Source organism: Dama dama, chromosome 30 (assembly GCF_033118175.1).
Source record: "Dama dama isolate Ldn47 chromosome 30, ASM3311817v1, whole genome shotgun sequence".
NCBI lineage: Eukaryota > Metazoa > Chordata > Mammalia > Artiodactyla > Cervidae > Dama > Dama dama.
This window is the reverse complement of record NC_083710.1, coordinates 22,938,685-22,965,322: the sequence shown is the minus strand read 5'-3', so window position 1 is coordinate 22,965,322 and position 26,638 is coordinate 22,938,685. Positions and strand designations below refer to the sequence as shown.

Here is a 26,638-nt window from a genome sequence, read left to right as displayed (position 1 = left end):
TCTAGAGTTATCTTTTCCCTCTCAAAAATCAGTAACATGCAGCCTTAAAAAGGAAAGAAATCCTGACACATGTTGCCACTTGGATGAACTTTGAGGGTGTTACGCTCAGTGAAATAAGCCAGTCACAAAATGACAAGCCCTGTATGATCCCACTTACATGAGATCCCTCGAGCAGTCAAGGTAGATGGTTGTTGCCAGGGGCTGGGGGAAAGGGTCCGAGGGGTTATTATGTAATAGGTTCAGAGTTTCCATTTTGTAAGATAAAAAACGTCCTGTGCACAGATGGTACCCAACAATGTGAATGGACTTAATGCTACTGAACTTAACCATGGTTAATATGGTAATGTGTATTTTGCAATAAAAAAAAAAAGCAGTACTCTGATTCTTGGATATTAGGCTAAAAGGTACCACCATGAACATTTCCCTGGTGGCTCAAAGGGTAAAGTGTCTGCCTGCAGTGCAGGAGACCCAGGTTCTATCTCTGGGTCAGAAGATCCCTTGGAGAAGGAAATGGCAACCCACTCCAGTATTCTTGTCTGGAAAATCCCCATGGACGGAGGAACCTGGTCGGGCTACAGTCCACGGGGTCGCAAAGAGTCAGACACAACTGAGCGACTTTCACATTCACTTCACCATGAGCTTGCTGTTTCTCAGCTATCCCCCAACCCCAGAAAATAGACTCTAGTTTTATTCCTGCTGAAAGACACTACAGTTGAGCCATCACAGCAGAAGAATATTAATATATCCGGATCCTTTGGGGGACTAATAAATGAGGGGTGAGACATAGTCCCTGTCCTCAAGGAATGTAAAAATTGTTAGGAGAGAGGAGTGAGGTTTAGGAGTAAACACCGTAACAACATTTGTAAACAGCTTTTCGTAAGTCATTGAGAAGAAACCCAATCGGGTTAGTATGAGAAGTAGCCGTTCTGAAGGCCCTGTTTCTGCAGCAGGGGGGACACAACAAAGTGTCCTTTTAGCTCATTTCCAAAACAGGTGAGTGGCCCAAGCAACGGCTTAGAGGTGGGGGCTAACACGCCTCCCATAACTTTACTGTAAGCAAGCTTGTTTGGTCAGAGTGGAGAAAATAACCCAGGGCTCCTCAGGCAGCAGTGTTGGCAAGGGGAGGGCGTGTGGACACGTGTGGTGTGTGTGTGTGTGTGATGTGGATGAAAACAGTTATTTCCCACGATGCCAGGCACTGTGCCCTGTGCTTCACAAATATTTTGTTTTTGTTTTCTGGCTGTGCCGAGTCTTCGTTGCTGCTCGTGGGCTTTCTCTAGTTGCGGCGAGTGGGAGCTGTTATTCTTGGTTGCAGTTGCATGGACTTCTCATCGCGGTGGCGTCTCGTTACAGAGCATGGGTTCCAGGCGTGCAGGCTCAGTAGTTGCAACACACTGGCTTAGTCCGGTTTGTGGAACCTTCCCTGGCCAGGGATCAAACCTGTGTCCCCTGAACTGGCAGGCAGGCAGATTCTTATCCGCTGTATTACCAGAGAAGGCCCCTGTGTTTTCTTTTTTAATGCCTACATTTTTGTACCATAAAGTAGGCAGAATTAGGCTCAGATTAAATAATTTTTTCAGCAGTAAGTGACTCTGCGAAAGTACAAACCCAGGTTCTGTTTTCACTTGTCCAACATTTGCCACCTGATGGCTGCCTAATTCTTGTGGCTCTGTTGTGCTGAGTTACCACTGTGAATGACCAGTGAAATCTGAAAGGAAGGTGGAGGCCAGAGGATTTTTTAGAAATAAACATCATGACTTGAGAACTGTTAACTCAGATAAGCTTTGCTATAGGATGTAACATCAGGGAGGCAAGCTGAAGTTACAGCATCATCTAGACTGGGGGAAATCTTTCTTCAGCAGGTCTAAGATGGAGTCTTGGCTTTTTTATTGAGGTACAGTTGATTTATAATATTAGTTTCAGGTATACAACATATTGATTCAACATTCTTATAGCTTATACTCCATTTATAGTTATTATAAAATCTTGGCTATATTGTGGTACAGTGTATCCTAATAGCTTATTCATTATAAATGTAATAGTTTGTAGCTCTTAATCCCCTAACCCTGTGTTGCCTCCAGCCCCTTCCCTCACCCCACTGGTCACCTCTAGTTTGTTCTCTGTACTTGTGAGTCTGTTTCTTTTCTGTTATATTCACTAGTTTGTTTTAATTTTTAGGTTCCACATGTAAGTGAAAACATACAGTATCTGTCTTTTTCTCTTATTTCACGTAGCATGATACCCTCCAAGTCCATCCATGTTGTTGCAAATGTGAGAATTTCATTCTTTTTGATGGCTGACTAGTTCACACACACACAACCCCCGCCCCCTGCCACACCCACATCTTCTTCATCCATTCATCTTTTGATGGACACTTAGGTTTCTTCCATATCGTGGCTATTGTAAATAATGCTGCTATGAATATTGGGGGATCAAACCCAGGCCATGGCAGTGAAAGCACCAAATCCTAACCACTGGATCACTAGGGAACTCCCCTATTTATGGTCTTTTTGAGGATAGCCATCCCGACAGGTGTGAGGTGATACCTCATGATACTTTTTGCATTTCCCGGAGGATTTAGCAGTGTTGAGCATCTTTCCGTGTGCCTGTTGGCCTATCTCTATGTCCTTTGTAAGGAAGTGTCCCTTTTGGTCTTCTATTTTTTAATCAAGTTGGGTTTTTTTTTTTTTTTTTTTGATGTTGAATTATATGAGCCATTTACATGTTTTGGATATTAACCCTTTATCACTCATATCATTTGCAAATATTTTCTCCCATTCAGTAGGTTGTCTTTTTGTTCTGTAGATGGTTAATGTGTCATTTAAGATCAGTGTTTCCTTACAGATTTTCTGTCTGGATAATCTGTCCATTGATGTAATTGGGCTGTTAAAGTTCTCCACTATTATTGCATTGCTGTCAATTTTTCCTTTTATGTCTGTTAATATTTGCTTTATAAATTTATGTGGTCCCATGTTGGATATCTATATATTTCAATTGTTATATCTTCTTTGACCCCTTGATTGTTATGTAATGTCCTTCTTTACCTCTTTAACAATCTTTGTTTTAACGTTTTTTTTATTTTTTTTTTTTTAAAGTTTTATTCATTTATTTGGCTGCACCAGGTCTTAGTTGCAGCATGTGGGATCTAGTTCCCTAACCAGGGATCGAACCTGGGCCCCCTGCATTGGGAGCTCAGAATCTTAACCACTGGGCCAGCAGGGAAGTCCCCAATCTTTGTTTTAAAATCTATTTTGTCTGGTACAGTATTGTTTTCTTTTGATTTCCACTTGCATGGAATGCCTCTCCTTTTAACTTTGTCTGCATGTGTCTTTAGATCTGAAGTGACTCTCTTGTAGGAAGCATGTTTTTGTATCCATTCAGCCAGTCTCTGTCTTTTGATGAGAGCATTTAATCCATTTACATTTGTAATTATTGATATGTCTGCAGTTATTGCCATTCTGCAGTTATTGCCATTCATTAATTGTTTCGTAGTTCTGTTTGTAGACTGTTTTTGTATTTCTTTTTGTTTTTTTTTTCCTTCTTTTGTTCTCTTTCCCTTGTGATTTGATGACTATTTTAGTTTATGTTTGCATTCCTTTCTCTGTTACAGTTTTTTTTTTGTTTTTGGTTACCATGAGGTTTTTGTATAGCAGTCTGTGTATATATATATGTGATTATTTTATAGTGTTGATCTCTTAATTTCAGATGCATTTTAGTAGCACTACAATCATACGCTCCTTCCCTCATGATGACTGTTTGTGACATATATTTTAAATCTGTTTGTCGTCTATCCCTTAACTTCTTTTTGTAGGCATAAATGATTTTACTCTTACTTCTGTCTTTTCTGGAGAAGGGAATGGCAACCCACTCCAGTATTCTTGCCTGGAGAATCCCACGGACAGAGGAGCCTGGCGGGCTACAGTCCGTGTGATCACAAAGAGTCAGACAGGACTGAGCAACTAAGCACTAACGCTTTCACTTTTTGTCTTTTATCCTTCCTACTAACTTTGTTCATGAATGATTTACTGTCTTTGCTGTATGTTTGCCTTTACCAGTGAGTTTTTCCCTTTTATAATTTTTATGTTTCTAGTTGTGTGGCCTTTTCTTTTCCAGTGAAAAGTTTCCTCTAACATTTGTCATAAAGTTGGTTTGGTGGCACTGAACATTTTTAGCTTTTGCTAGTCTGTGAAACTTTTGATTTTCATCAGATCTGAACGAGAGCCATGTCAGGTGGAGTAGTCTTGGTTGTAGCTTTTTCCCTCTCATCACTTTAAATACTGTCATGCTCCTCCCTTCTGGTCTGCAGAGTTTCTGCTGAAAAGTCAGCTGATATTCTTATGGGAGTTTCCTTCTAAGTAACTTGTTGCTTTTTTATATTCTCTGTTTATTTTGTTTTTGCCATTGTAATTACAATATGTCTTGGTGTGGTCCTCTTTGGGTTGATCCTATTTGGGACTCTGCTTCCTGGACTTGGGTGACTGTTTTCTTTCCCAGGTTAGGCAAGTCTTTAGCTTCTGTGTCTTCAGATGTATCCTCAGGCCCTCCCTCTCTCCTCCTTCTGGATTCTCTATAATATGAATGTTAGCGTGATTGTTACTGTCTCAGTGATCTCTTCAACCGCCCTCTTTCTCTTCTTTTCTGTTCAGTGTCAGTGATGCCTACCACTCTGTCTTCCAGCTCATGGACCTGTCCATCTGTATCATTTTAGTCTGTCCTTGATTCCTTCTAGTGTGTTTTTCATTTCAGTTATTGTATTCTTCACCTGTTTGGTGTTTCTTTATGTTTCCTAACTCTTTTTTAAGAACTTCTAATTTCTCACTCTGTTCATTCATTCTTATTCTCAGTTGTTTAGTCATCTTTATGACTTCCCTGGTGGCTCAGATGGTAAAGCGTCTGCCTCCAATGTGGGAGACCCAGGTTCGATCCCTGGGTCGGGAAGATCCTCTGGAGAAGGAAATGGCAACCCACTCCAGTACTCTCTCCTGGAAAATCCCATGGACGGAGTAGCACGGTAGGCTACAGTCTATGGGGTCGCAAACAGTCGGACCTGACTGAGCAACTTCAAGTGTAAGTCATCTTTATGATCATGACTTGGAACTCTGCCTTTGCTTAGCTCTAGGATTGTATCTTTCATCTGGGATGAAGTGTTTCTCTGTTGCCTCATTTTATTTAACTTGCTGTGTTTATTTCTTTGTATTGGGGAGGTTGGTAATGTTTCCTGACTTTGGAGAAGTGGCCTTTAGTAGGAGGTGTCTTCTGTGTCCCAGCAGTGCACCCCTCCCTCTTCACCAGAGCTGTATGCTCTAGGGGTGCCCATCTGTGTGGGCTGTGTGGGTCTTTCTGCTGTGGCAGGCTGACCGCTGTGGGCAGTTTGGAAGGTGTGGCTGGCCTCTTGGTCTGATGGGTTGCCAGGCCCTGCCTTGTACAGAGGCAGCTGACCACTGGTTGGCAAGTGGATCACTAGGCTGTGAAACCCTGCGAGGCTTGCCCTGGTGCTGGTGCATTGGAACCAGGAATTGGGTCCAGGAGATTCTGGAGCTGGTTCCTGCCCCCTGGTGGCTGAAGCCAGGTCCTGGGGTCTCGCTTCAGGGCCCTGGGGTCCCAGAACTGGTGTCATACCCCTGGTGGGTATGGTCAATTCCTCATACAGCTGGCTACAGGGTCTGGGGTATTTTTTTTTTTTTTTTAAGCTGTGCTGGATCTTAGTTGCGGCATGAAGGATCTTAGTTGTGGCATGCGAACTCTTAATTGCACCATGCAGACTCTACTTCTCTGACCAGGGATTGAATCCAGGCCCCCTGTATTGGGAGTGCGGAGTCTTAGCCACTGGACCATCTTGGAAGTCCTGGGTCAAGGGTGTCTTGAAATTGGGTTTATCCCCTGGTGGGCTGGGCTTGGGCCCAGCTGGTCCCAGGACTGGTACTGGCCTGCCTGGGGGCGGGCTGTGGTTGTCCTGAGGCGGGTGAGGCTGGTCCCCAGGCTGGAGCAGGCTCACTGGTGAGTGGACTGGGGCTCCAGAGAGTCTGGGGCTGATGTCTGCCCACTGGTGGACAGAGCCGGGTCCCAGGACAGTCAGGTCTACTGTCTCTGCACTGGGGCCTGGCCCTCTGGCGGGCAGGGCTGTGTCCAGGGGTGGCTCTGGGCTCGGGGGTCTTAAGGCGGCAGGTCTGCTGGTGCGTGGGGCTCTGTCCCCACCCGAGTTGTTCTGCCTGAGGTATACCAGCTGCTGCTGCTGTTTAGTCACTAAGTTGTGTCCAACTCTTGCAACTCCATGGACTTATAGCCTGCCAGGCTCTTCTGTCCATGGAATTCTCCAGGCAAGAATACTGCCATGCCCTCCTCCAGGGGATCCTCTCAACCCAGGGATTGAACCCACATCTCCTGCATTGGCAGGTGGATTCTTCACCACTACGACACCTGGGAAGCCCAAGGTCTCCCAGTACTGGTACCTATAGGCTAATGAGCAGGGACACAGTTCATCCTGAGGCTAAAGCTAGAGGGAGGATTCCAGAATAGTGTTTGCCACTGGTCTACCACCGGTGTCCACGTGGTAGAGTGAGCTCCCAGAAACGGGCGGTCTCTATGTTCCCAGGTGAGCTCCAGGTGCCTCCCAGCTCTCGGGGAGACGCTACATGATCAGCAGGTAGGTCTGTCCCAGGCTCTTTTCAAATTAATGCTTGCGCCCTGGAGCATGAGTTTCTGTGTGCACCCTTTAAGAGTGAAGTCTCTATTTCCTCCTGCCCTCTGGGACTCCCAAAGGTAAGCCCCACTGACCTTCAAAGCCAAATGTTCTGGAGGCCATTCTTCCTGGCACAAGACCCTTCGGTTTGGGGACACTGATGTGAGGCTCAGACCCATTGTTCCTTGGGGAGAAACCTCTCTGCAGTTTTAATTCTATCTGTGGGTCACTCACCCCCAAATATGGGTCTTGACTATATTGTGTTTTTGCACCACCACACGTCTGGTTATGCTTCTTTCTTTTTATCTTTAGTTGTAGAAAAGACTGTGAGGTACCTTTGGTCTCTTTGATCCCCAGTAGGGTTGTGTGTGTGTGTTCCCTCCGTCGGTCTCTTTGATCCACAGTAGGGTTGTGTGTGTGTGTGTGTGTGTTCCCTCCGTCGGTCTCTTTGATCCACAGTAGGGTTGTGTGTGTGTGTGTGCATGCATGTGTTCAGTCTCTTTGATCCACAGTAGGGTTGTGTGTGTGTGTGTTCGTGTGTTCATGTGTTCAGTCTCTTTGATCCATAGTACTTCTGTGTGTGTTGTGTGCATGGGCACACATGCTCAGTCATGTCCCATTCTTTGTGACCCCATGGACTGTACCCTCCAGGATCCCTCTGTCCATGGAATTTCCCAGGCAAGAATAGTGGAGTAGATTGCCATTTCCTTCTCCAGGGGTTCTTCCCAGTCCAGGGATCGAACCCACATCTCTTGTTTCTCCAGCACTGGCAGGCAGATTCTTTACCACTGTACCACCTGGGAAGCAAGTTGTAACTTTGGTATGCCTGTGAGATGAGGTGATTTTTTGGCTTCTGTAGTTTGTCCTCAGATGATTCTGATGTGTAGCCAAATTTGAAAACCAGAGATTTTGCCCCCAGTTATTAGTGACTTGGGCTGGGGTTGCCATTACAGCAGGGATGGACATGGTCTTCATTTACACCATATTCTTCAACAGATAATTTTTGAGTGTATTATGTGCCAGATACTGTGTTGGGGACTCAGATCAAACTCATGCTGAAATGTAGCACTACTGTGGATCAGATAGTGTGGTAAAAAGGTAGAAACATGAAAGTGAAGTTTTCAGAGGTCAGACATGAATAGGACCTAACATCTGAACTGTATATTGTTAGGTTGAGAAAAACCTCCAAAGGGGCCAGTTTTAAACGTTTATTTTGACGATACTGTACCCATGTGGTGACTGGATGAATAGAAATTTCAAAAGCAGAGAGGTTTGGTAATGTATAATACTAAAATTTATTATATCAAAGAGGCATTATGGGCTGGAACTAGTCTCAAAAGATAAAAACAGTTTATGCATTTAACGTTTACTGAGCATGCTAGCTGCTAGAAACGTGACAGGGAGAAAAACACAGGAGAGGGAGTTTCTGCCCACAGGCTGCTTATACTCCAGTGGTTTGATGTGCAACACAGTGGCTTACGCCGAGAAGAGACGTGAGGAAGGACGATCTCAGTGAAGACCACACAGCAGAACGTGCAAAGGCCCTGGGGCGGGAGCACCTGGCGTCCACTTAGCTCACTGGAGTGGGGGAGGGGAAGAGGCCACTAAAGGATTTTTAAGAGCCATGGGAAGCATGGTCTAATTTACTCAAGTAGACTCTGAGGAATACTTTACTAGTGGGAGAGAGGTAGAAGTGAAATGATGGGAAGGGAGGCAGTAACCAGGCATCAGATGCCCATCAGCAAGAACAGGTGAGAGCGGGCAAGGAGCAGAGCACCCCAGGGGCCTGGTGCTGAAGGTGTGTGGCTTTCGCAGGCCAGTCTCCAGCTTTCACCCTGCTTGCCACTGCTCGATTCCTGGCTCAGGAAATGGTCCTTCTTAGGAAGACAGAGAGGAATCTGAAGTGGAACTTGACTGAAGCCCAGAGCACAAGCTTTGTTTTAAGTCCTGAAGTAGCTCAATCTCTTCCTTCAGCTGCCGTCGCCTCTCTTCAGATTCATGAATTTGATTCTCTACTGCTGTTAGAAGGAAGTTATTTCAGGTTATTCAGTAGTTCTATACATAATGTACTATTTCTAGCTTTTTTAGAAAGTGCTTAGGACACAGCACTGTGCCCCAAATGAAAAGGATCCAGGGTCTTGTGAGCTTTCATGCCTTTGCTTCCTCTTCTAGTTCAGGATCGAATTCTAGTATCACACTTAAGGTGGGTCCATAAATCTTTAAAATTTTGTATACAGTTAGAAAAGGTAGCTTCTGTGTATCTTTGAGGACTTGAAAGCAGCGACTGTATAACCTTCATGCTGCACATTATCCATTTATTGGGAGAGGATGTGGTTACGCTACCAAGGGTAAGGCAAATCTTTCAGACAAATGCATCCTAGTTTTAATGTTACATAAAAGCTTCTGGCTTTATTTAGAAATAGGAGTGCTTTTATTGTGGCAACTTAGAAGCTACTTTAGTTAGGCTTTATGAATTTATAATATTACTCAACGGCAATGTCATTTTTAAAACACCTGAAAATGGGAGAATATTAAAATATATACATACATAATCTTAGAGTATCTGTATATCTGTAGTTAACTTTCTGGAACATTGGAAGGGCTGAATTAAGCACGAGAGTTATCACTTGGGAGTATCAGAAGTTAAATCTTCTAAGTTGGTTCTCATGCAATTCCAAATAGTGTCTCCTTCTAACAGTGTCTCTTCCTGGTGCTCACACCCCACAAACAATATACTGTAATGTATTCCCAACTGACTCACCTAGGTACTGACATGTTCCATACATGTCACTTTTATATGAAAGAAAAATACACACACATGAAAGTCAAAATACAAAATAAAGTGGGTGCTTTAAAAAAAAAAAGGTACTCCCATTAGAAGTATGCAGACACTCTCAAGAGACTGGTAAAAAAAAAAAAAACACAAACTATTGTTGGTAAATTAAAAACAACATTTTCCTGCCGATTATAAATGTAACACAAAATTCAAACAGAAATGTGTATTATGAAAACAAAAATGAGAAAGGCTTGTGCATACTGAGAGAAGAATATGAACTAATATTTTCTTTACAGGGAAAGTATTTTCTTAATACATTTGCCAGAAAGACAAATACATCTCCGGAAAAGAACAGAGTGTAGGCCACGGTTTGTTTTCAACTTCAGGGGGAGCCCTTTGCCCCAAACCCTGTGCCCTCCGCTCCTGCCTGGGATGTGCAGGGCACAGCCTGGCCAGCTGTGTGTGGCAGCCTTGGTGGAGAAGTCAGTAAGACCCATCAGTGTGGAAACTTAGCCTCTTTCAAAGGCATCTGAAACAGTGGTGAAAGGACCACTGCTTAATGTTTTATAGAAAAATTATGTCTCTGTTTCCAGCAGGTTTTCTTTTTCAAAAATTTCTTGGCAGTTCTTTTTTGATGATGAACTTTAGAATCAATGACAACTTTCCCTCTCCCCCATTAGATCTGAAGATTAATGTCGGCAGAATTGAAATTTATGCACATCACACCAAGTGAGAGGGAGACAGTGGCATCGTGATTTATCACAGCCTCACCCATTCCTGCTGATGTTCAAACATGGTGCCCAAATACTTCAATTTTGCAGTCAATTTTTTTGTTGTTTCTACTTTTTTAAATGAGTTTTTTTCTGATTAGAAAATTATTTGTCTGTATTAAATGTGGAAAATACAATGAGCACTAAGACAAAAGAAGTTACTATAATCCAGCTGCTTACAGATAACTGCTGTTTCCATCATGTGCAGTATTTCTGTGTGCACGTGTGTCTCTATGTATATATGTGTTCGTTCTTCTGGGTGTGAGGGCTCATGTTTGTAATGGGCTTTTTAATTGAATGAAACTGAATTGAACATTCTTCTAAAATAGGACTTTCACCACCTGACTAGTGTTTATCATTTCAATATGGAAGTATTTATGGACTTTGCTGCTTAGTTATAACTCACATACCTGCTTGAAAGTTTACAAGCGTGTCTTCAAACAATCTACAGTCAAAAAGTGAAGTCCCGATTTCTTCATAGTCTAGAGGGAGAAAAACATTTTCGGTTTTATATAGGCAGAAACACCTCACAAAGTAACCCCTAATAAGGAGCCGCACACAGCGGGCACCCCCTGTAGCCTGCAGTAGCAGCAGCCTCCCCAGGGAACTTGCTGGAAATGCAACTTCCTAGCATCTTTACTGGATCAAAAAGGTCCCTGGCCCCTCCCGCAAAGGGGCCACTGTGTTAACAAGCCCCTCAGGTGGTCCTGAGGGGCATGCTCAAGTTCACATGTGCTCGATCCAGAGACAAGAATAAACAAAAAAAAGAATGTAATGAGTGATCGTTGGCAAATGTTTGCTTAGAACTTCACTTTTTGGTTTTGTCCAATAGAAAAAAAATCCCTTTCAAATAATCATATATTTTACATTGTTTCATAAAATACAGACTGTCAGGCTTTTCCTTTTAAGACAGCTATGCTGCTGACCTCCTGTGCCATCAAAAATCCAGGCTAAACTTTATAGCCAGCCCCCCAAATATGCGGTTCCTCGATCTGTGGTTTTGCATCCACAGACTGGGTAGTATTTTATTGTGTAGTATTTACTGAAAAAATTCCAGGTATAAGTGGGCCTGTAAAGTACAAACCTGTTATTTAAGTTTCAGCTTTATTTATAATAAAGCTTTTAAACTCCTAACACAGCTTATAAGAAGGGTACGTGACTATATACCTGCGTATACAGATGGAACTTAAGCTGCCAAAAGAGCTGTTTCTGAAAGGCATCTTTTTAAACAACAATCAACAAAAATGTTAAAATCTCTTTCTTCTATGTTTTATAGTTAAAAAAAAAAAAGGCAACTAGCTTTTTAATGAACAGAATCTGAGTCAAATCAAAACTAAGTTAATGAATGCCATTCGCAGATCTTAGTAGTAAACATGCTCAGTTGGGGGGCGGGGGCAGGTGTGTGAGTGAATCTAGTTCTGAGCTCTTGCTGGTCACTCAATTATGAACCTCTGGGAAAAAAACATTAAAACTTCCAGGGCATCAGGCTATTTTTTTTTTCCTTTTACTACATTAATGAGTTTGTGAACTACTTACATCCTGTTGACATATAGAGAGAGATCTGGATCCATAAACTTTATTAAAGAATGAGACAAAGAAAGAAAAGAAAAACAGCATAGAAAGAAAATGTGTACTTTAGGGTGGTGTTTGTTTTGTTCACGATGTAGGTCTGTGAGACATCTCTACATGTAGAAATTTTGTTATTTCAGTACCTGATTCTGCAGTGGTCTCATCCATGAGTCTTTCCTGAATCAAATGAAGTTTGTCTAATATTTCTTCAAATAAAGCGTCAAGAAGCCCTGCTTCTTTACATTTCTTGAGAAAAGCAGCTTTCACAATTGCATCTAAGAATAAGAAAAGAATTTTAGAAGGACATGGTACGTCTCAGGGCAGCCATCCTACATACACTCACTTCTTCAGGCTTTCCCTAATGGTGGATGAGCATTATTAGATAATACACACACAGCACTTTTGGGCTTCCCTGGTAGCTCAACTGGTAAAGAATCCGCCTGCAATGTGAGAGACCTGGGTTCGATCCCTGGGTTGGGAAAATCCCCTGCAGAAGGGCATGGCAGCTCACTCCAGTATTCTCGCCTGGAGAATCCCATGGACAGAGGAGCCTGGAGGGCTACAGTCCATGGGGTTACAAAGAGAGACACGACTGAGTGCCTAAGCACAGCGCCTTTATCTTTTCTATTAATTTCACCATACCTCTTTTTTTTCCAAGCTGAAACAATGAAATGTTATAAAAAGGGAAAACAACTTCTCTGCTTAGAATAACGATGTAAATAGAATTTTCTAAAATTTAGCTTCAAATTTTTGAGATAACAGTCTCCCTCATTTTTTTTCTGTCACAATTGACTGTTTATCATTATGGAACATCTATTTCCTTAACTGGACACTGGAGTGGGCAGCCTTTCCCTTCTCCAGGAGATCAAGAACTGTATCCTTTCCTAATACTGAAGAGCAGTGGACCATCCCACCCTGTGACCTTGATCTGTTGAGATTTTGATGGAGTGGATAGTCATGACAGAAGATTTCTACTCTCACAGTTCACTACCACAAGTCCAGAAGAATAAAGTGGGATACCAACTCTACAATCCATGGTAATAAGTACGGTGAGTCATATTTGTTACTGACAAAACTTAGAGCGAACCTGTGTGTCTGCCGCCCTTTTCCTTCTTCAGTGCCATTCTCTGAGGTGGCTAGGAGAGAAGAATCAAGATTACCTTACACTGATTTTTTACTGTTGACATTTAATACAGTAAGTCCTCTACATATGAACAAGTTCCAGTCCGAGAGCGCGTTCCTAAGTCCAGTTTGTTTGTGATTCCAACAGTTAGCCCAGGTGCCCAACTAACACTATCAGCTATGCAGCACTGTAATGGGGGTATAGTGCTTTTCACAAAAATAATACATAACACACCAGAAAACACCTTTAGTGTTACAGTACAGGACCTTGGAAAGTACAGTGGTACAGTATAACAGCCGGCTCTGAGTGAAAGGCAGGAAGAGCTAGTGACGGGAGGAGGGAGAGGAGGTGGGAGATGGTCTAGAGCTGAAGGGTCGGCAGCAGCAGGAGACGGAGGGCAAGCTGCAGCTTCACTCACGCCTGAGGCTGATGGCACAGGTCCTGGTTCCTTGCCGGATTCAATTCTATCTACCCTCTTGAAGAAGCGATCCAGTGTTGTCTGGATAGGAGCTCTCTTTCTCTCATCACAGGTGACGGGGCAGCACGGGACTGCGTTCTGAACGGCTGCGGCAGCCTTCGTGAGCCGTTCTGAGTTCGGGTCCTGTGCTTGAAATAAAGATACTGCGCTACTGCAGTCTCCGCAGGGCTGTAAGGCGCACAACGAACCACCGCCTGTAGGGGGCGCACACAGGCGCCTGTGCGCCGGGCAAGCAAACCAACCTATGTGCCTGGACGTGCCAACACACGTTCGCATCTCTGAAAGGTTGCAACTTGAAGGTTCATATGTAGGGGACTTACTGTATTGCATAAAATGAAAAATTTTGTCAAATTCAGTGGTATGCCTATGTTGAAAGTCATGTCTGTAGGCATAAACATCAAATGTATTTTTGTGTCGTCTAACAAAACCTTAAGAGATGGAACAAGCCCCTCTTGTATAAAGGGTGAGAGGCGAAGGCTGCTGGCTCATATTAATTTAGCTTATATGAACTACTGCAAATCCCCAAAACATTTTCATATGCTTTACACATAACAGGAATCCAGAAAATTATGAGTCACGTATTAGGGCAAATATGGATCCTGTAGATGGGAAATACTTGGCTAGGTAAGGATGTTCCACTGTACCTGAGCCTGTTTTTGGACCATAAATACCACGTGGGCTCAGATCCTCTCACTGATTTGGTACCAGGGCATGTACAGGAGCCAGGGGATGGTCACCTCCTGGAGGTTATGTGCTTGGACACCCAAGACACATCCAACTTCTCTTTCATATTCATCTTATCGTCTATCATTGTGTCACCGAAAATTCAGAATGGTTTAAAAAAAAGACTGTATGGAGAAAATTAAAGCTGTAATAAAATGAAGTCAAATTACCTGTACATGATTGCCTGTTGAGAGACATTTCCTCTTTCCTCTTTTTCTTTTCACTCCTGAAAAGTGGGCTGAAAAATACAAATTATGTAGACACTGGAATTCGTAAAGGAAAAGACTAATGCTTGACTGCATAAAGTGCACAAAGTCAAACTTAGATGTGTCAGACTTAAGACTAAATGTTTCCGAAACAAATGACAAAAGGCCAAATTTTAAAATATAAAAAGACCGTATAAATCAATATGAAAAAGGCAGCTTAGGTAGAAAAATGGGCAAATGGGGAGCTCTGGAGAAGAGGGTTCATTAAACAGAAAAACAAATTGGGTCACAGGACAACAGATGTACCTGATCAAAAGATAGGGAAATACACTCAATTTCACCCAAAGTAAAGATATGCAGAGGAAAACAATTTTTCACTGGTCAGATTAAGATGAAGATTTGCAAGGATTTGGGTCATTGTGTACTGCTGGTGTGGCCTCTAGAAGATAACTAGCCAACAGTTAACCCAGAGTTTCACTGTCCATACGCTTTGACCCAGCTATCTACTTAGAGGAAGTCAAATAGTACTGTTACATACAGGCACAAGGCTGAGTGTAGAAGAATGTTAACTATAGTATTTAACGTGACAGAAAAAGCTGAAACAACTGGTTCGGCTACACAGCTGAGGAAGATACAGTGGAAGACTATGTAGGCTTTTTTAAAAAATGAGGTAAGATCTACTTACAGCCACTGACAGGGAAGAATCTCTAAGATACGCTAAGTGAAAAAAGCGAAGTACAGTAGATATGGTGGATACAGTAGATATGTTTGTATACACAGAACACTTTTGGAAGAATTAAAAAAAAAAATGGCTTCATCCAGGGAAAGGGTTCATTACAAACGGTTTTACAATTTGCTTTTTGAAACATATTATGGTCATCTTCTCCTGTCAATAAACATTGATTGACAGCAATATTTTTTATGGTAAATCTGATAAGTTGAAAGGCTGAAAATGGCTGAAGAATGAGGGTAACTCTTTGGTTTAAAAAGCACTGTTTAACACTGCACAATGCAGCTGGCAGGACAGGGAACTAAGCCTTTACCCGAGAGGGCTGACTCCCATGCACAGAGAGCATTCCAGATCAAGTGTTGGCAAGACGGCCATCCCAACAGTACACAAAGGCTACATAACTCTGGGCAGCCAGGACCCAACTGTCCTCAGAACAGAAATGCTAATCATGCATTCTTAGGAAAATTGCATTCAGGGAATATACAGCACTTTGTCAGTTTTATCTACTGAAAATTGATAACTCATTTTAGAAGAATAGTCGCAAAAGTCACAGCTTTTTACCAAGTCTTGGTTTGGTCTGCTCACTGTAGTGGGAATGGAAGACCCCAGACAAAGGCTTCACCGACGGCAGATCTAGTCACAAAGAGAAATCCGGTCCATTATGTCTGCGCACCGCACAGGGACCAACAACTTAATGTTAAAAGTATTTAACATTTTAACTCAAAAACTTGTATTTTAACTTACCGAGGCCAGTAAATCAGATTATTCCATGTCTTAACTAAATGTTTACCTTTTTTAAATCCACCAACACTGAATTTTAGATACTTACCATTTTGAGGGTCAGCATGTTGTTGGCAAAACACTCTGAAAACATGGAATTTTAGAGAGTCAGATATTTTGATTTACACTTTTCATGTATTATGCCTATTGCTTTGTAACTTAAAAGGGAACTAACCTGTTTTTCATGAGGGCTTAACCCTAAATATTTATTTTAAAAACAAAATTGCTGGGCTTCCCTGGTGACTCGGTGGTAAAGAATCTGCCTGCCAATCCAGGAGACACAGGTTCGGTTCCTGATCCGAGAAGATCCCACATGGCCTTGGAACAACTAAGCCTGTGTGCGCCACAACTATTAAGCCTGTGCCGTAGAGCCTGGGACCCGCAGTTCCTGAGCCCATGTGCCCCAACTGCGGAAGCCTGCTTGCTCTACAGCCTGTGCTCTGCAACAAGAGAAGCCAGCACAGTGAGGAGCCCCCGCTCGCCACAACTGGAGAAAAGCCCTTGCAGCAACGACGACGCACACGCCCAAAAATAAATAAATGAAATTATTAAAAACAAAACTGCTGGGATTTCCCTGGGTGTCGAGTGGTTAGGACTCTGTGCTCCCAATGCAGGAGGTGAGGGTTTGATCCCTCCCTGGTCAGGAAATTTAGATTCCGCATGCTACACAGCACGGCCAAGGAAAAAAACCCCAAAACAAACAAAAAATTGCTGCTCAAGCCTGTGTACGTATTGACGCACATCAAGTGCAGATGGAGCCCATACCAGCGTCCCCAGTGTCCTTGAACCACGTGGACGGTCAACGTGTTCTCTGTAGGGGTGAGTGCTGATGACATGTTTTAAACAATATGTTTATTACACAGGGGTCAGTGGGATTTTACTGTATAAAGATCCCTAGCAATCCAATGGCTAAGACACAAATTTTCGTCTGACTATACAAAGTTCTGCTGCTTTTCCACAATAAGCACAAAACTGGACTTCCCTGGTGGTCCAGTGTTTAAGAACCCACCTGCCATTGCAGGGGACACGGGTTTAATTCCTGGTCCTGGAAGATCCCACGTGCCGCAGGACATCTAAGCCAGCGCGTCACAACTACTGACCCTGTGCTCCCCCAGCCCACGGGCTCCAACTGCTGAGCCCACGCGCCCAGAGCCCACGCTCTGCAACAAGAGGAGTCACTGTGAGAAGCCCGTGCACCGCAATGAAGAGCGGCCCCTGCTCTCCACAAGCAGAGGAAAGCCTACGCAGCAGCAAAGACCAGGCATAGCCAAAAAGAAACAAGAAACTGCAACCGCAAATTGAATGCATTAATCTGCGGGGCGAGCAGTTTCCTGACCACTGGCATCGCCCCTAGATGTTCCATTTGAGCTGCACAAGCCTGGAACTGATCAGCCACAGAAGAGAAAGAAGAAGTGGTGTAGCTGCAGCAGAGGAGTGCTCTGAGTGAAGGAGCGGCTCTGGCCCCGTTTTTCTCTGCAGCCTCTGTTCCTCCTCAGGCCCCAGATCTTTGTCCTTGAGGTGCTGACCCCTGGATGCAGGGTCCCCCGTGCTTAGAATGTATGGATTCTTCCTGTCTTATACCAGTGCCTGCCCCCTCCATACAGTTCTCCCAGCAAACCACCCCTCATCCCCAATCAATATTAATCTCCTCATCCTTTGGATTCTGGTATCTCTGAGCACTTTTGTTTGCCAGGTATACTTAATTTTTTATGGAAAATTTCAAACAGAGAAGTGGAGGAGATGTGATGAACTCCCATGCCCCCACCCATTTTCAACAATTATCAACTGAAGGCCAAGCCAGCTTCATGTAAGTCCCCTCCTGCTCCCATCCTGCCACAGGCTGATAGTTCTGACCTTCTGGTCCTCCCATGAGGTGATGTGATATAAAGAAGAACAAGACATGGACTAAACCCAACACCTAACAAGGGGTCTTGTGTGTGACGGGCACTCTGAATGTTTCAATTCAATGAAAAAAAAATCAGTGAAAGTTCACCTGATACTTGATAATGTTAGTCGCTCAGTCATGTCCGACTCTTTGCGACCCCATGGACCATAGCCCGCCAGGCTCCTCTGTCCATGGAATTCTCCAGGCAAGAATACTGGAGCAGGTAGCCATTCCATTCTCCAGGGGATCTTCCCGACCCAGGGATCGAACCTGGGTCTCCTGCACTGCAGGTGATTCTTTACAGTCTGAGCCACCAGGGACGCCCAATACTTGATAAAAAACTATGACAAAAAATGATTATTTTATGGAGTCTCTCTTCAGTGGTTCTAATGTATGATCAGTATTTTTTCAGACTTTAAGGTATAGCAGGAACTTCTTTCTGTTTGACCTTGTAGCTCTGCTAATAATAGTCTTTCCCAGTGGGTGTTTCAGGTCTGTGGAGAAGTCATAATAAAACAAGCTCTTTGGGAAGGTAAGTAAAAAAAGTGAAATAGAATATTACAACCATGGGTTTCTCCGTAAATCAAATATAAAAAGAATATAAAATTAACATATTCATACATTTCCTGTCTAGTCTCAAGCAAGAAAATACCTATGGAACTTGTAAAATCAGATGTTAAGTTATTTTTTAAATTATTTTAAACTTCTTGGAATGTTAGTTTTGCCCACATTTTAGCATATGTGGCCCCTAAGCTTAAAGAGGATGTAGTGGCAAAGAGCAAAGACTCTGGAGCCCTTTAGTCCAGCTCTGCCACTTAACAAAAGTGTGGCCTGGGTACAAATTACTGTCCCTCAGGGCCTCAGTTTCCTCATAATAGTATGGGAGTAACAGTATCTACCTTACTGGGCTACTATATGAGCTTTAAATGAATTAACCTTTGCAAAGTACTTTGAAGTATTCCTGGCATAGAGTAAGTGGTTTTAATAAAGTAATAAAATAGTGTTGGAAGACTCTGATAAAATTGGGGGGGGGAAGTCTACCCTCCATAAGGAATTTTAAAATATCATTTAGGAATGTAACAGATTTTATAAAAATCGTATTAAAAGTAACCCTCTGGGAGGGATAAATTAGGAGTTTGGGATTAGCATACATATACTAGTATATATGAAACATAACCAGCAAGGACCTACTGTGTAGCACAGGGAACTCTGCTCAGTATCATGTAACAAACTGTAAGGGAAAAGAGTCTGAGAAAGTCTGAGCTGAACCACTTTGCTGTATACTTGAAACTAATACAACACTGTAAATCAACTATACTCCAGTTATAAAATAATAATCCTCTCAACACTAATCCTATTATTCAGATACTATGACTGAAAAAAATGTATATATTTCACTGAACTTTCAAATGTCCAGGACTTCCTTGGTGGTCCAGTGATAAAGAATTCACCTGCCAATGCAAGGGACACAGGCTCGATCCCTGGTCTGGGAAGAGTCCACATGCTGAGGGGCAACTAAACCTGTGCGCCACAACCACTGAGCCTGTGCTCCAGGGCCCGAGCTCTGCAACAAGAGGCCAGCACAAGGAGAAGCCCTCTCAGCAACTCGAGAGTGGCCCCCCATCGTCACAACGAGAGAAAGCCCGTGCACAGCGACGAAGACCCGGCATAGTGAAAAAACATAAATAAAATGTCCGGTTCGATCAGAATCTATTCACATGCCCCAAAGAAGTCGCAAGTGTCTGCCTGGCTTGTCCACGCTAGACCATCAGTCTCTGTTTTACTCCATCTCATAACATTAAAAAGGTCAAAACTGTTAAGACCATTGTATAACTTTCTTCACCTTTATATAACATATTCTAGACTGCATCTATGTATGAAAGAGTTCAAAAGTGACCTGAATCAATTAACACCTGTCTTACTGATTTCCTCTGACTAAATTGTATAATGACTTAACTGACATCTTTCATCAGAAGGAAGATCAAATTTCTCCGGGTAAAACAAATACACTTGTAGTAGACTTGAAATATGCCTCACTGTGTAAAAATTAACATGATAGAATTATTGAAAGACAAGGAGCAGGATTTCAAAGTCAAGACAAGTTTTTCTTCAAGGACCTGATGACTGATCACTGTACTTGCTGCCTAGTTTATAATTTTCAGAGGCTATTTATAGTGAAGAAGGTGGTGACATTTGTGGGAAAATGCATTCATTTGGAGACAAGATGGGTATAGCGGGGACCTGACTAAGAAGTCAGGCTCCTTTCCTGTTTGCAGAAAAAAGCGAGTGTGAACTGGTTCCCACCTGTTAGGTGACTAGCGCCCCTATGACAAGCAGCATTTTCTACCAGGAAAGAAACGACGCAGGGAGAGTAAAACTCCGGACAAAACCAACCCTGCTTCTTTTATTCCTATGACAATTGTTGCTGTTTAGTCGCTAAGTTGTGTCCAACTCTTTGTGATTTCATGGTCTGTAGCCCACCAGGCCCTCTTGTCCATGGGATTCTTTCTCCAGGCAAGAATACTGGAGTGGTCGCCATGCCCTCCTTCAGGGGATCTTTCTGACCCAGAGACTGAACCCACATTCATGCACTGGCAGGCAGGTTCTTTACCACTGAGCCACCTGGGAAACCAGGGATGGTCTTTTGAAGTCAGGTTCCTGACTGGGCATCTCCCAAACCACATTCCTACTTGGAAACAATTTGTATAAAACTAGCTTTAAAAAATCTTCTCTTAATCTAACCATTCCATATTCCAATCCACCCCTCCTGCAAATGTGGCTTTAAAACAGTTTCATTAAATACTTATAAATTCCTTTATGTCCATCAGCTTGCAGAACTGCGTGGTCATTCTTGGCACAGAAAAAGTGGTAATTCTTGGAACAGGATTTTAAGTCACATCCCACGGTGGCTCCTTTTTTCCCACAATACGTGCATTTCTACAGAAGAGGAGATTTACTGAGTAAGCACCCGCTTTTTCAGAGTTTTTGTTAAAAATTAAAAGGCAAGAGGTCATCAAGTGCTATTTTTAAGCTGGCTTCCCTCATGTCCTCAGTTACAAACACTGGGTCCTGACATCTGCTGCTCGTTTTGGAATTTCAGCACAATCTCAACTGACTGGAATGTTTTTTAATGATCTGATTAAAAGCAGAAAACTCTTGTTTCCAACTCCTGTCCCCTCTCTTTAAGAGATTTCTAAAAAGCAGGGCTGGCAACACTGCCTGGCTCTAGGCAGCGGTTCTGGGGGTGACACTGAGCGTGTGACCAAGGCCGGCTCCGGGGGCGCCCTGACAGCTGCGTGATCTCGAGCAGGCCCCTTCCCCTCTCCTAGACCTGCATTCTCCCCTGGGATAACAGCACATGTCTTACAGACGCTTGACTGAGGAGACGTGAAGAAAGGAACGGAAACCTCTTTGGCATCTATGCAGAAAGGCCAAAAATGTAAAAAAACAAATATAAAAAGGCTTCTGAAGAGTAAGTTTTTCCCTTACTTCAATTCATTTGATATCTTGCTTCTCTGTATTAGTCTATTGGCCTGATAGGAAGGTGGGGTAGAGATGGCTAGGAGGACAGAAACCTAACCGTTTGGGGGAATCCGAGCCATGACCAAGGCTGGTTTATATCACACTCCGGCTGCATGAAGTGCAGGCTCAAGGTAACCACCTAGCAAAACAGGAGAAAGCTCACACAGTATCGCAAGAGCAGCACAAACAACTCTCTAAATAAACAAAATGCAAATATGGGAGAGCAGTTAGACTGTGCGGAAGGCAGGATGTGAAGTCAGAGCACAAAGAATGACCAGTTAATGCTGGGGGGGGGCATCTAACTAGATGCATAGAAAAGAAGTAAGGGTAAGATCCCTACCTCACAATGTATTTCCCAATAAATTTCATGTGGAATAAGGCTTTATATAAAAAATAGGTTATCTTTAAAAGCCTACAGAAATCTGGAAAATATGAGAAAGAAGAAAAAAGTATAGTACTGAGGTGAGGAAGGCTGTCTAAGCAAGGCAGGAAACTCAGAAGCCACAAAGAAAAAGACTGTTCTGACTACATAAGAAAATGTAAGCTCCACCTTTAAGGTGATAAGATACCATAAAAAGAAAAAAGGAAGACTTGTTTGCTGCATAGTTGATAAAGGGTTAAGACTCTACTAACCCACAGAAAAACGGGAAGAGGCAAATCACACCAAAAATACAAACAGCTAATAAACATCAAATTAGAAGATGCTTGCTCCTTGGAAGGAAAGCTATGACAAACCTAGACAGCATATTAAAAAGTAGAGACATCACTTTGCCAACAAAGGTCCATATAGTCAAAACCATGGTTTTTCCAGTAGTCATGTATGGATGTGACAGTTGGACCATAAAGAAGGCTGAGTGCTGAAGAACTGATGATTCTGAACTGTGGTGTTGGAGAAGACTCTCGAGAGTCCCTTGGACTGCAAGGAGATCCAACAAGTCCATCCTAAAGGAAATCAACCCTGAATATTCATTGGAAGGACTGATGCTGAAGCTCCAATACTTTGGCCACCTGATGTGAAGAACTGACTCATTGGAAAAGACCCTGGTGCTGGGAAAGATTGGGGCAGGAGGAGAAGGGGGCGACAGAGGATGAGATGGTTGGATGGCATCACCAACTTAATGGACATGAATCTGAGCAAACTCCAGGAGACAGTGGAGGACAGAGGAGGCTGGTGTGCAATTCATGGGGTCACAGAGTCAGACATGTCTTAGCAACTGAACAACAGCAAACACTGACTCACTGAAGGACCTCAGAGTAGCTGCTGACCTGGCAGACTCTCTTCTAGGACGGGGGAACCCGCACTGGACAAGGTACCTGCCATTATGAGGTAAACTCTGTGGTGGAGACGGACAATGATCAAATAAAGCCAACTTTAAAAACAATGACATATGCTTTGCAGAGAATTAAGGCCAAGTGACAGAGTGTCTCTGGTTCCCTACTTCAGATTGGGTAGTCAGTGATATACAAGGCCTCCCTAAGGGGGTGACAGAGGAGCTTAGATTTTAATAAGGGTGCCCAGTCTACATCAAAGCAGAGGTAAGGACATCGTCAGCAGAAGGCCTTGTGTTCTTGAGACAGGAATGAGCTTCTGTACTGGCCAGCTTACAAGAAGGACAAGAGGGACAGGTAGTTTTGCTGGAAGAGAGGGGAGGTAAGGGGGAGAGTCTGAGCTAAGATCCAGGGGGCTTGGACATATGGGCCTTATGAACCACAGTGATGAGCTGGGGTTTTATCTTCGTGCAAGGGGAGCATAAACTGACACGTAAGGACACTGTTCTGGCAGCTGTGTGGAGAATGGGCTGCGAAGGGTGGGCGGAAGAGAAAAGCGGGACAGGTATCCAGTGTTCAGCAACCGTCCAAGAGAGTGGGGCCAGACCTCACCCTGGTGGATGGGTAGTGGTGAGAGAGAAGAAGAGGGTGCAAGATCTATAGCGTGACGCTGATGGGCTTGATGCTGGGCTGGGGCTGTGGAGCAGATGATGGCGGACAGGTGATGTGCTGTTTGCAGAGGAGAAGCGGACAGGTGTGGATGGACCTTGTGCAGGTATGTGCAGGGGATGGAACTATTTTTTTCTGGGCCAGTTTTTTTTTTTTTTTTTTTTTCTGGGCCAGTTTTAACAGGAGATGCGATCAGAAATCCAGGTAAGTATGTCAGGCTGGTCTTCAGGGCTGGAGATAAAAGAGTCCAGGGATAAGAGTGATCCTGAAGCCACAGGAACTGGATGAGGTCATGGGGGAAGGATGTTCAGATTGATGAAGGAGCCCAGGACAGGGCCTCAGGCATTCCCAACCACAGAGGGTGAGCAGAGGAGGAGAAACAGCCCAGGCCCTTGGGAAGAAGCAGCCTGAAAGGTAAGAGACATCCCAGCAGAGTGTGTCTGGGACGTGAGAAGGAAGTGCTGCAAGATGCAGGGCAGGGACCACTGTGTGAGGGTCCTGCCGGAAGGTCACCTAAGTCAGACAAGTGACCCGCAACTGACCAGCTCTTGGTGTATGAGGGAGGATATTTTTTTAAAAGATGACATGATCAGTTGATCATGTTTATATGCTGATGGGAATTATCAAGTAGAAAGAGGGGATACTGATATGAAGGGGCAGGGGAGGAAAATGCAAGAGCCTGGTCCTTGGGGAGGGGGCGGGGAGCAGCGGCTCCAAAGCCCAGGTGCAAGGTTAGCTGTGACAGGCTGGAGGTCTAGGGACAGGCGGGTGGAGTATTCAGGAGGAGTTCCTGTCTAATCGCTTCCACCTTCTTGGTAAGAATCAGGCAAAGCAACGTACACCACCAGGAGGGAACCCTAACTTCAGAGATGGCCTCTGGGTGTTTCTGACGTGTCAGTGTTGTTCATCAGTCGTAACAAATGTCCCCTCTCAAGGGGGGCGGTGTTGATAAAGGGTGGGGGGGATATGGGAACCCTCTGTACTGTCCCCTCAGGTTTTTTTGTGAACCTAAAACTGCTCTAAAAAACAAAGTCTCATCAAAAAGAAAAACAGAACCGGGACTTCCCTGGTGGTCTGGTGGCTAAAGCTCCAAGCTCCCAGTGCGGGGGGCCCTAGTTTGATCTCTGGCCGGGAAACTAGATCCCACATGCTCTAACAGTTCGCATGGTGCAACTAAGACCCGGTGCAGCCAAATAAATAAATAAGTAATAAATATTAAAAAAACACACACACACCAAAACCAACAGCCAGAGTCATCATCTTGGGAATGAGAAGTTGGGGTGGGGCAAGACTTCAAAGACAGATGAGAGGACATGAACCAGTTCGTGCGGAGGGTGAAGTGCTGACGGTCTGTTTGAGATTTACGGCTGTGCATCTGAGATCAGCGAGAACGTCTGTGGGTTTTCTCGGGTTAACGGCTCAGCTGCCAGCGCTACCGAGCTCCTGCAGACACCATACAGACGTGCTTGCCCAGGGAGGGGGTCTGCTCTGTGAGCACAGAGGGTGTCCAGGGGCGGGGAGGGCTGCAGGGGGGTGACGGCTGCGCTGGACCACGGCCAGAGACCACTGAAGAGCCGCTGCAGCTGGGCGCGCCGGGAGGCCAGGACGGTGACTAGGGAGGGGAGGTGGTCAGCCTCTCCAGGGGTCAGGGAAACGCAGTGGAGAACTTGGTGAGACTGGCAAAAATCAACAAGGTCTGTGATTCTCATTTGTGTCTAGGGCTGGGAGAAGCGTGCTTTCATCCACTGAGAACAGACGTATAAAGTGGTGCAAGTCTTCCTGGGGGTCATTTTGTCAGCACGTTTCAAAGATTTTAAAGGAATTTCTAGGACTGTGCCATACAGTACCCCGCACACCAGCACGTAAGGGTAATGCACAAAGACGTTTACTGCGGCTTTGCTGTTCCAGTGAAAACCAGAGTCAACTCATTATCTAAGGGCAAGGGAATGGCCTCACACCTTCTATTACATCCTATATAATTCCGTGAGGTCAGTAAAGAGAATGCCAGGGAGTCCTATGCTTGTGGTTCTATGGACACACCGCATCTTCTTTCCGGCCTTCCATAAGCTTTCGCACACCCTGTCCCCTCTCTCTGGAGCTCCCCGTCTTCATTTTCGCCCCCACCCCCAGCGCCGAAGGCTTCCTGAGCCCCAGCTGGGCTGAGCTGCCTGCTCACTGAGCGCCCAGAGCAGGCACATCTCAGAGTGCAGCGGGTGCTGCGGACACTGCCCCGTCTATGCGGACACTGCACAAGGACTAAAACAGTGTTTGCTCTGGATCACTAACCCGACTGTGGGCGGTGGTGGTGCTGAGCGTGTCAGCGCTGATGCTGCTGTCCTGCTGACTAAGCTGTGGAGGGTGCTGTCAGGGGGAGTCTCCTGTAGCAGCCCTGGAGGGTAACTACCCAGGGTGCTTCCTTCCCAGGGAGCTGGCCCAGCTCCAAGGGTAGCTCCTGATTATGTACGGTCGCCTCTAGGAATTGGTGCAGAAAGAGAAGTGTGGCCTAACTCAGCTTTCAGGAGGAAGAACTTTTTATAGACAGGAAGACAAAAGCCTGATGCTTCAGCAGCTGCCTGTGGCCACCCTAGGATCACAAAGGAACCAGCTGATGCTGTGGACAGCAGGGTGGAAAGGATGATGGGCCCTTGATGACATCATTGAGCCCCTGAATCAACCAACTCTGAAGCCAGTTTTTCCTCTGGCTAAGTGAGAAAATGAGCATTCTTTTTTTTTTTTTAAAGCCAGTCTCAACTGGAGTTCCTTCTACTTTTAGCCAAAGCATTCTGATTCGTTATCAATTGATACTTTAATGATGAAACACATCGTACCTTATTTAAAAATATTAATATATTCAATTGAATCTAAGTTTCCAGTACAGGTCCTACTTCTTTCAGCTCTCCAAGATACATCTCTATTCCTGGTTTATTAATCAAATAGACTTTCTTTTGAAGGCATCCCCAAGGGTCTGTTCAACTTTCTAAGAAAATCCTTCATACTTACCAACTTCCTTCCTCTCTTGATTTCTTTCTTTACTGATTCCACATCAAAATTTCTATCATTATTACATGAATCATGGTCCTCACATTCCACAAGTGCGGAGGAATACAGCTGCAGATTGGGAAAAGAAAAACAATCCAGATTATATACAAAGAAATGTTGAGAGCTACAAGTCAGAAAATGGTACCAAAAAAGTATTCATCAGGAATGGAAGATGACAACCTTTTGGGGTGTGTGAGCAGACCTCAAGCCACCCAGCTTTTCTTCGGGAACAGTCCTGATCCCCGGGCATGTTTCACACTGCCTAACCCTGACCCTCAGTGGCTTGGTCAAGGACCAGATCCCAAGCTGGGCCAATCAAAGTTCCTATTCTAGGAAAGTTAAATAGGCTCTGAGGCACACGGTCAGAGAAGAGAAAGTCAGTCTACAGAGAGAGGGAAAACAAAAAATGAGGGCTACACA

The 26,638-nt window shown here is 44.2% G+C and overlaps 1 protein-coding gene across 4 annotated transcripts in view; it reads right to left on the bottom strand.

Moving 5' to 3' along the window:
* Nucleotides 1-7,734: 7,734 nt before the first annotated feature.
* The window catches only part of SETDB2 (SET domain bifurcated histone lysine methyltransferase 2), an 81,299-nt gene continuing 62,395 nt past the window's right edge, over nucleotides 7,735-26,638 (bottom strand). The window contains exons 13-21 of one of the 4 annotated variants that reach the window (XM_061133782.1): nucleotides 26,180-26,287; nucleotides 20,523-20,656; nucleotides 15,884-15,918; nucleotides 14,289-14,356; nucleotides 13,336-13,563; nucleotides 12,882-12,930; nucleotides 11,938-12,069; nucleotides 10,636-10,707; nucleotides 7,735-8,697 (exon numbers count right to left, since the gene is read on the bottom strand). In XM_061133782.1, the coding sequence (XP_060989765.1) occupies nucleotides 8,558-8,697; nucleotides 10,636-10,707; nucleotides 11,938-12,069; nucleotides 12,882-12,930; nucleotides 13,336-13,563; nucleotides 14,289-14,356; nucleotides 15,884-15,918; nucleotides 20,523-20,656; nucleotides 26,180-26,287 (966 nt within the window). In that variant the 3' untranslated portion in view covers nucleotides 7,735-8,557. The remainder of the gene's footprint in view (nucleotides 8,698-10,635; nucleotides 10,708-11,937; nucleotides 12,070-12,881; nucleotides 12,931-13,335; nucleotides 13,564-14,288; nucleotides 14,357-15,883; nucleotides 15,919-20,522; nucleotides 20,657-26,179; nucleotides 26,288-26,638) is intronic. The other 3 variants (XM_061133779.1, XM_061133780.1, XM_061133781.1) reach the window with 3 other exon arrangements.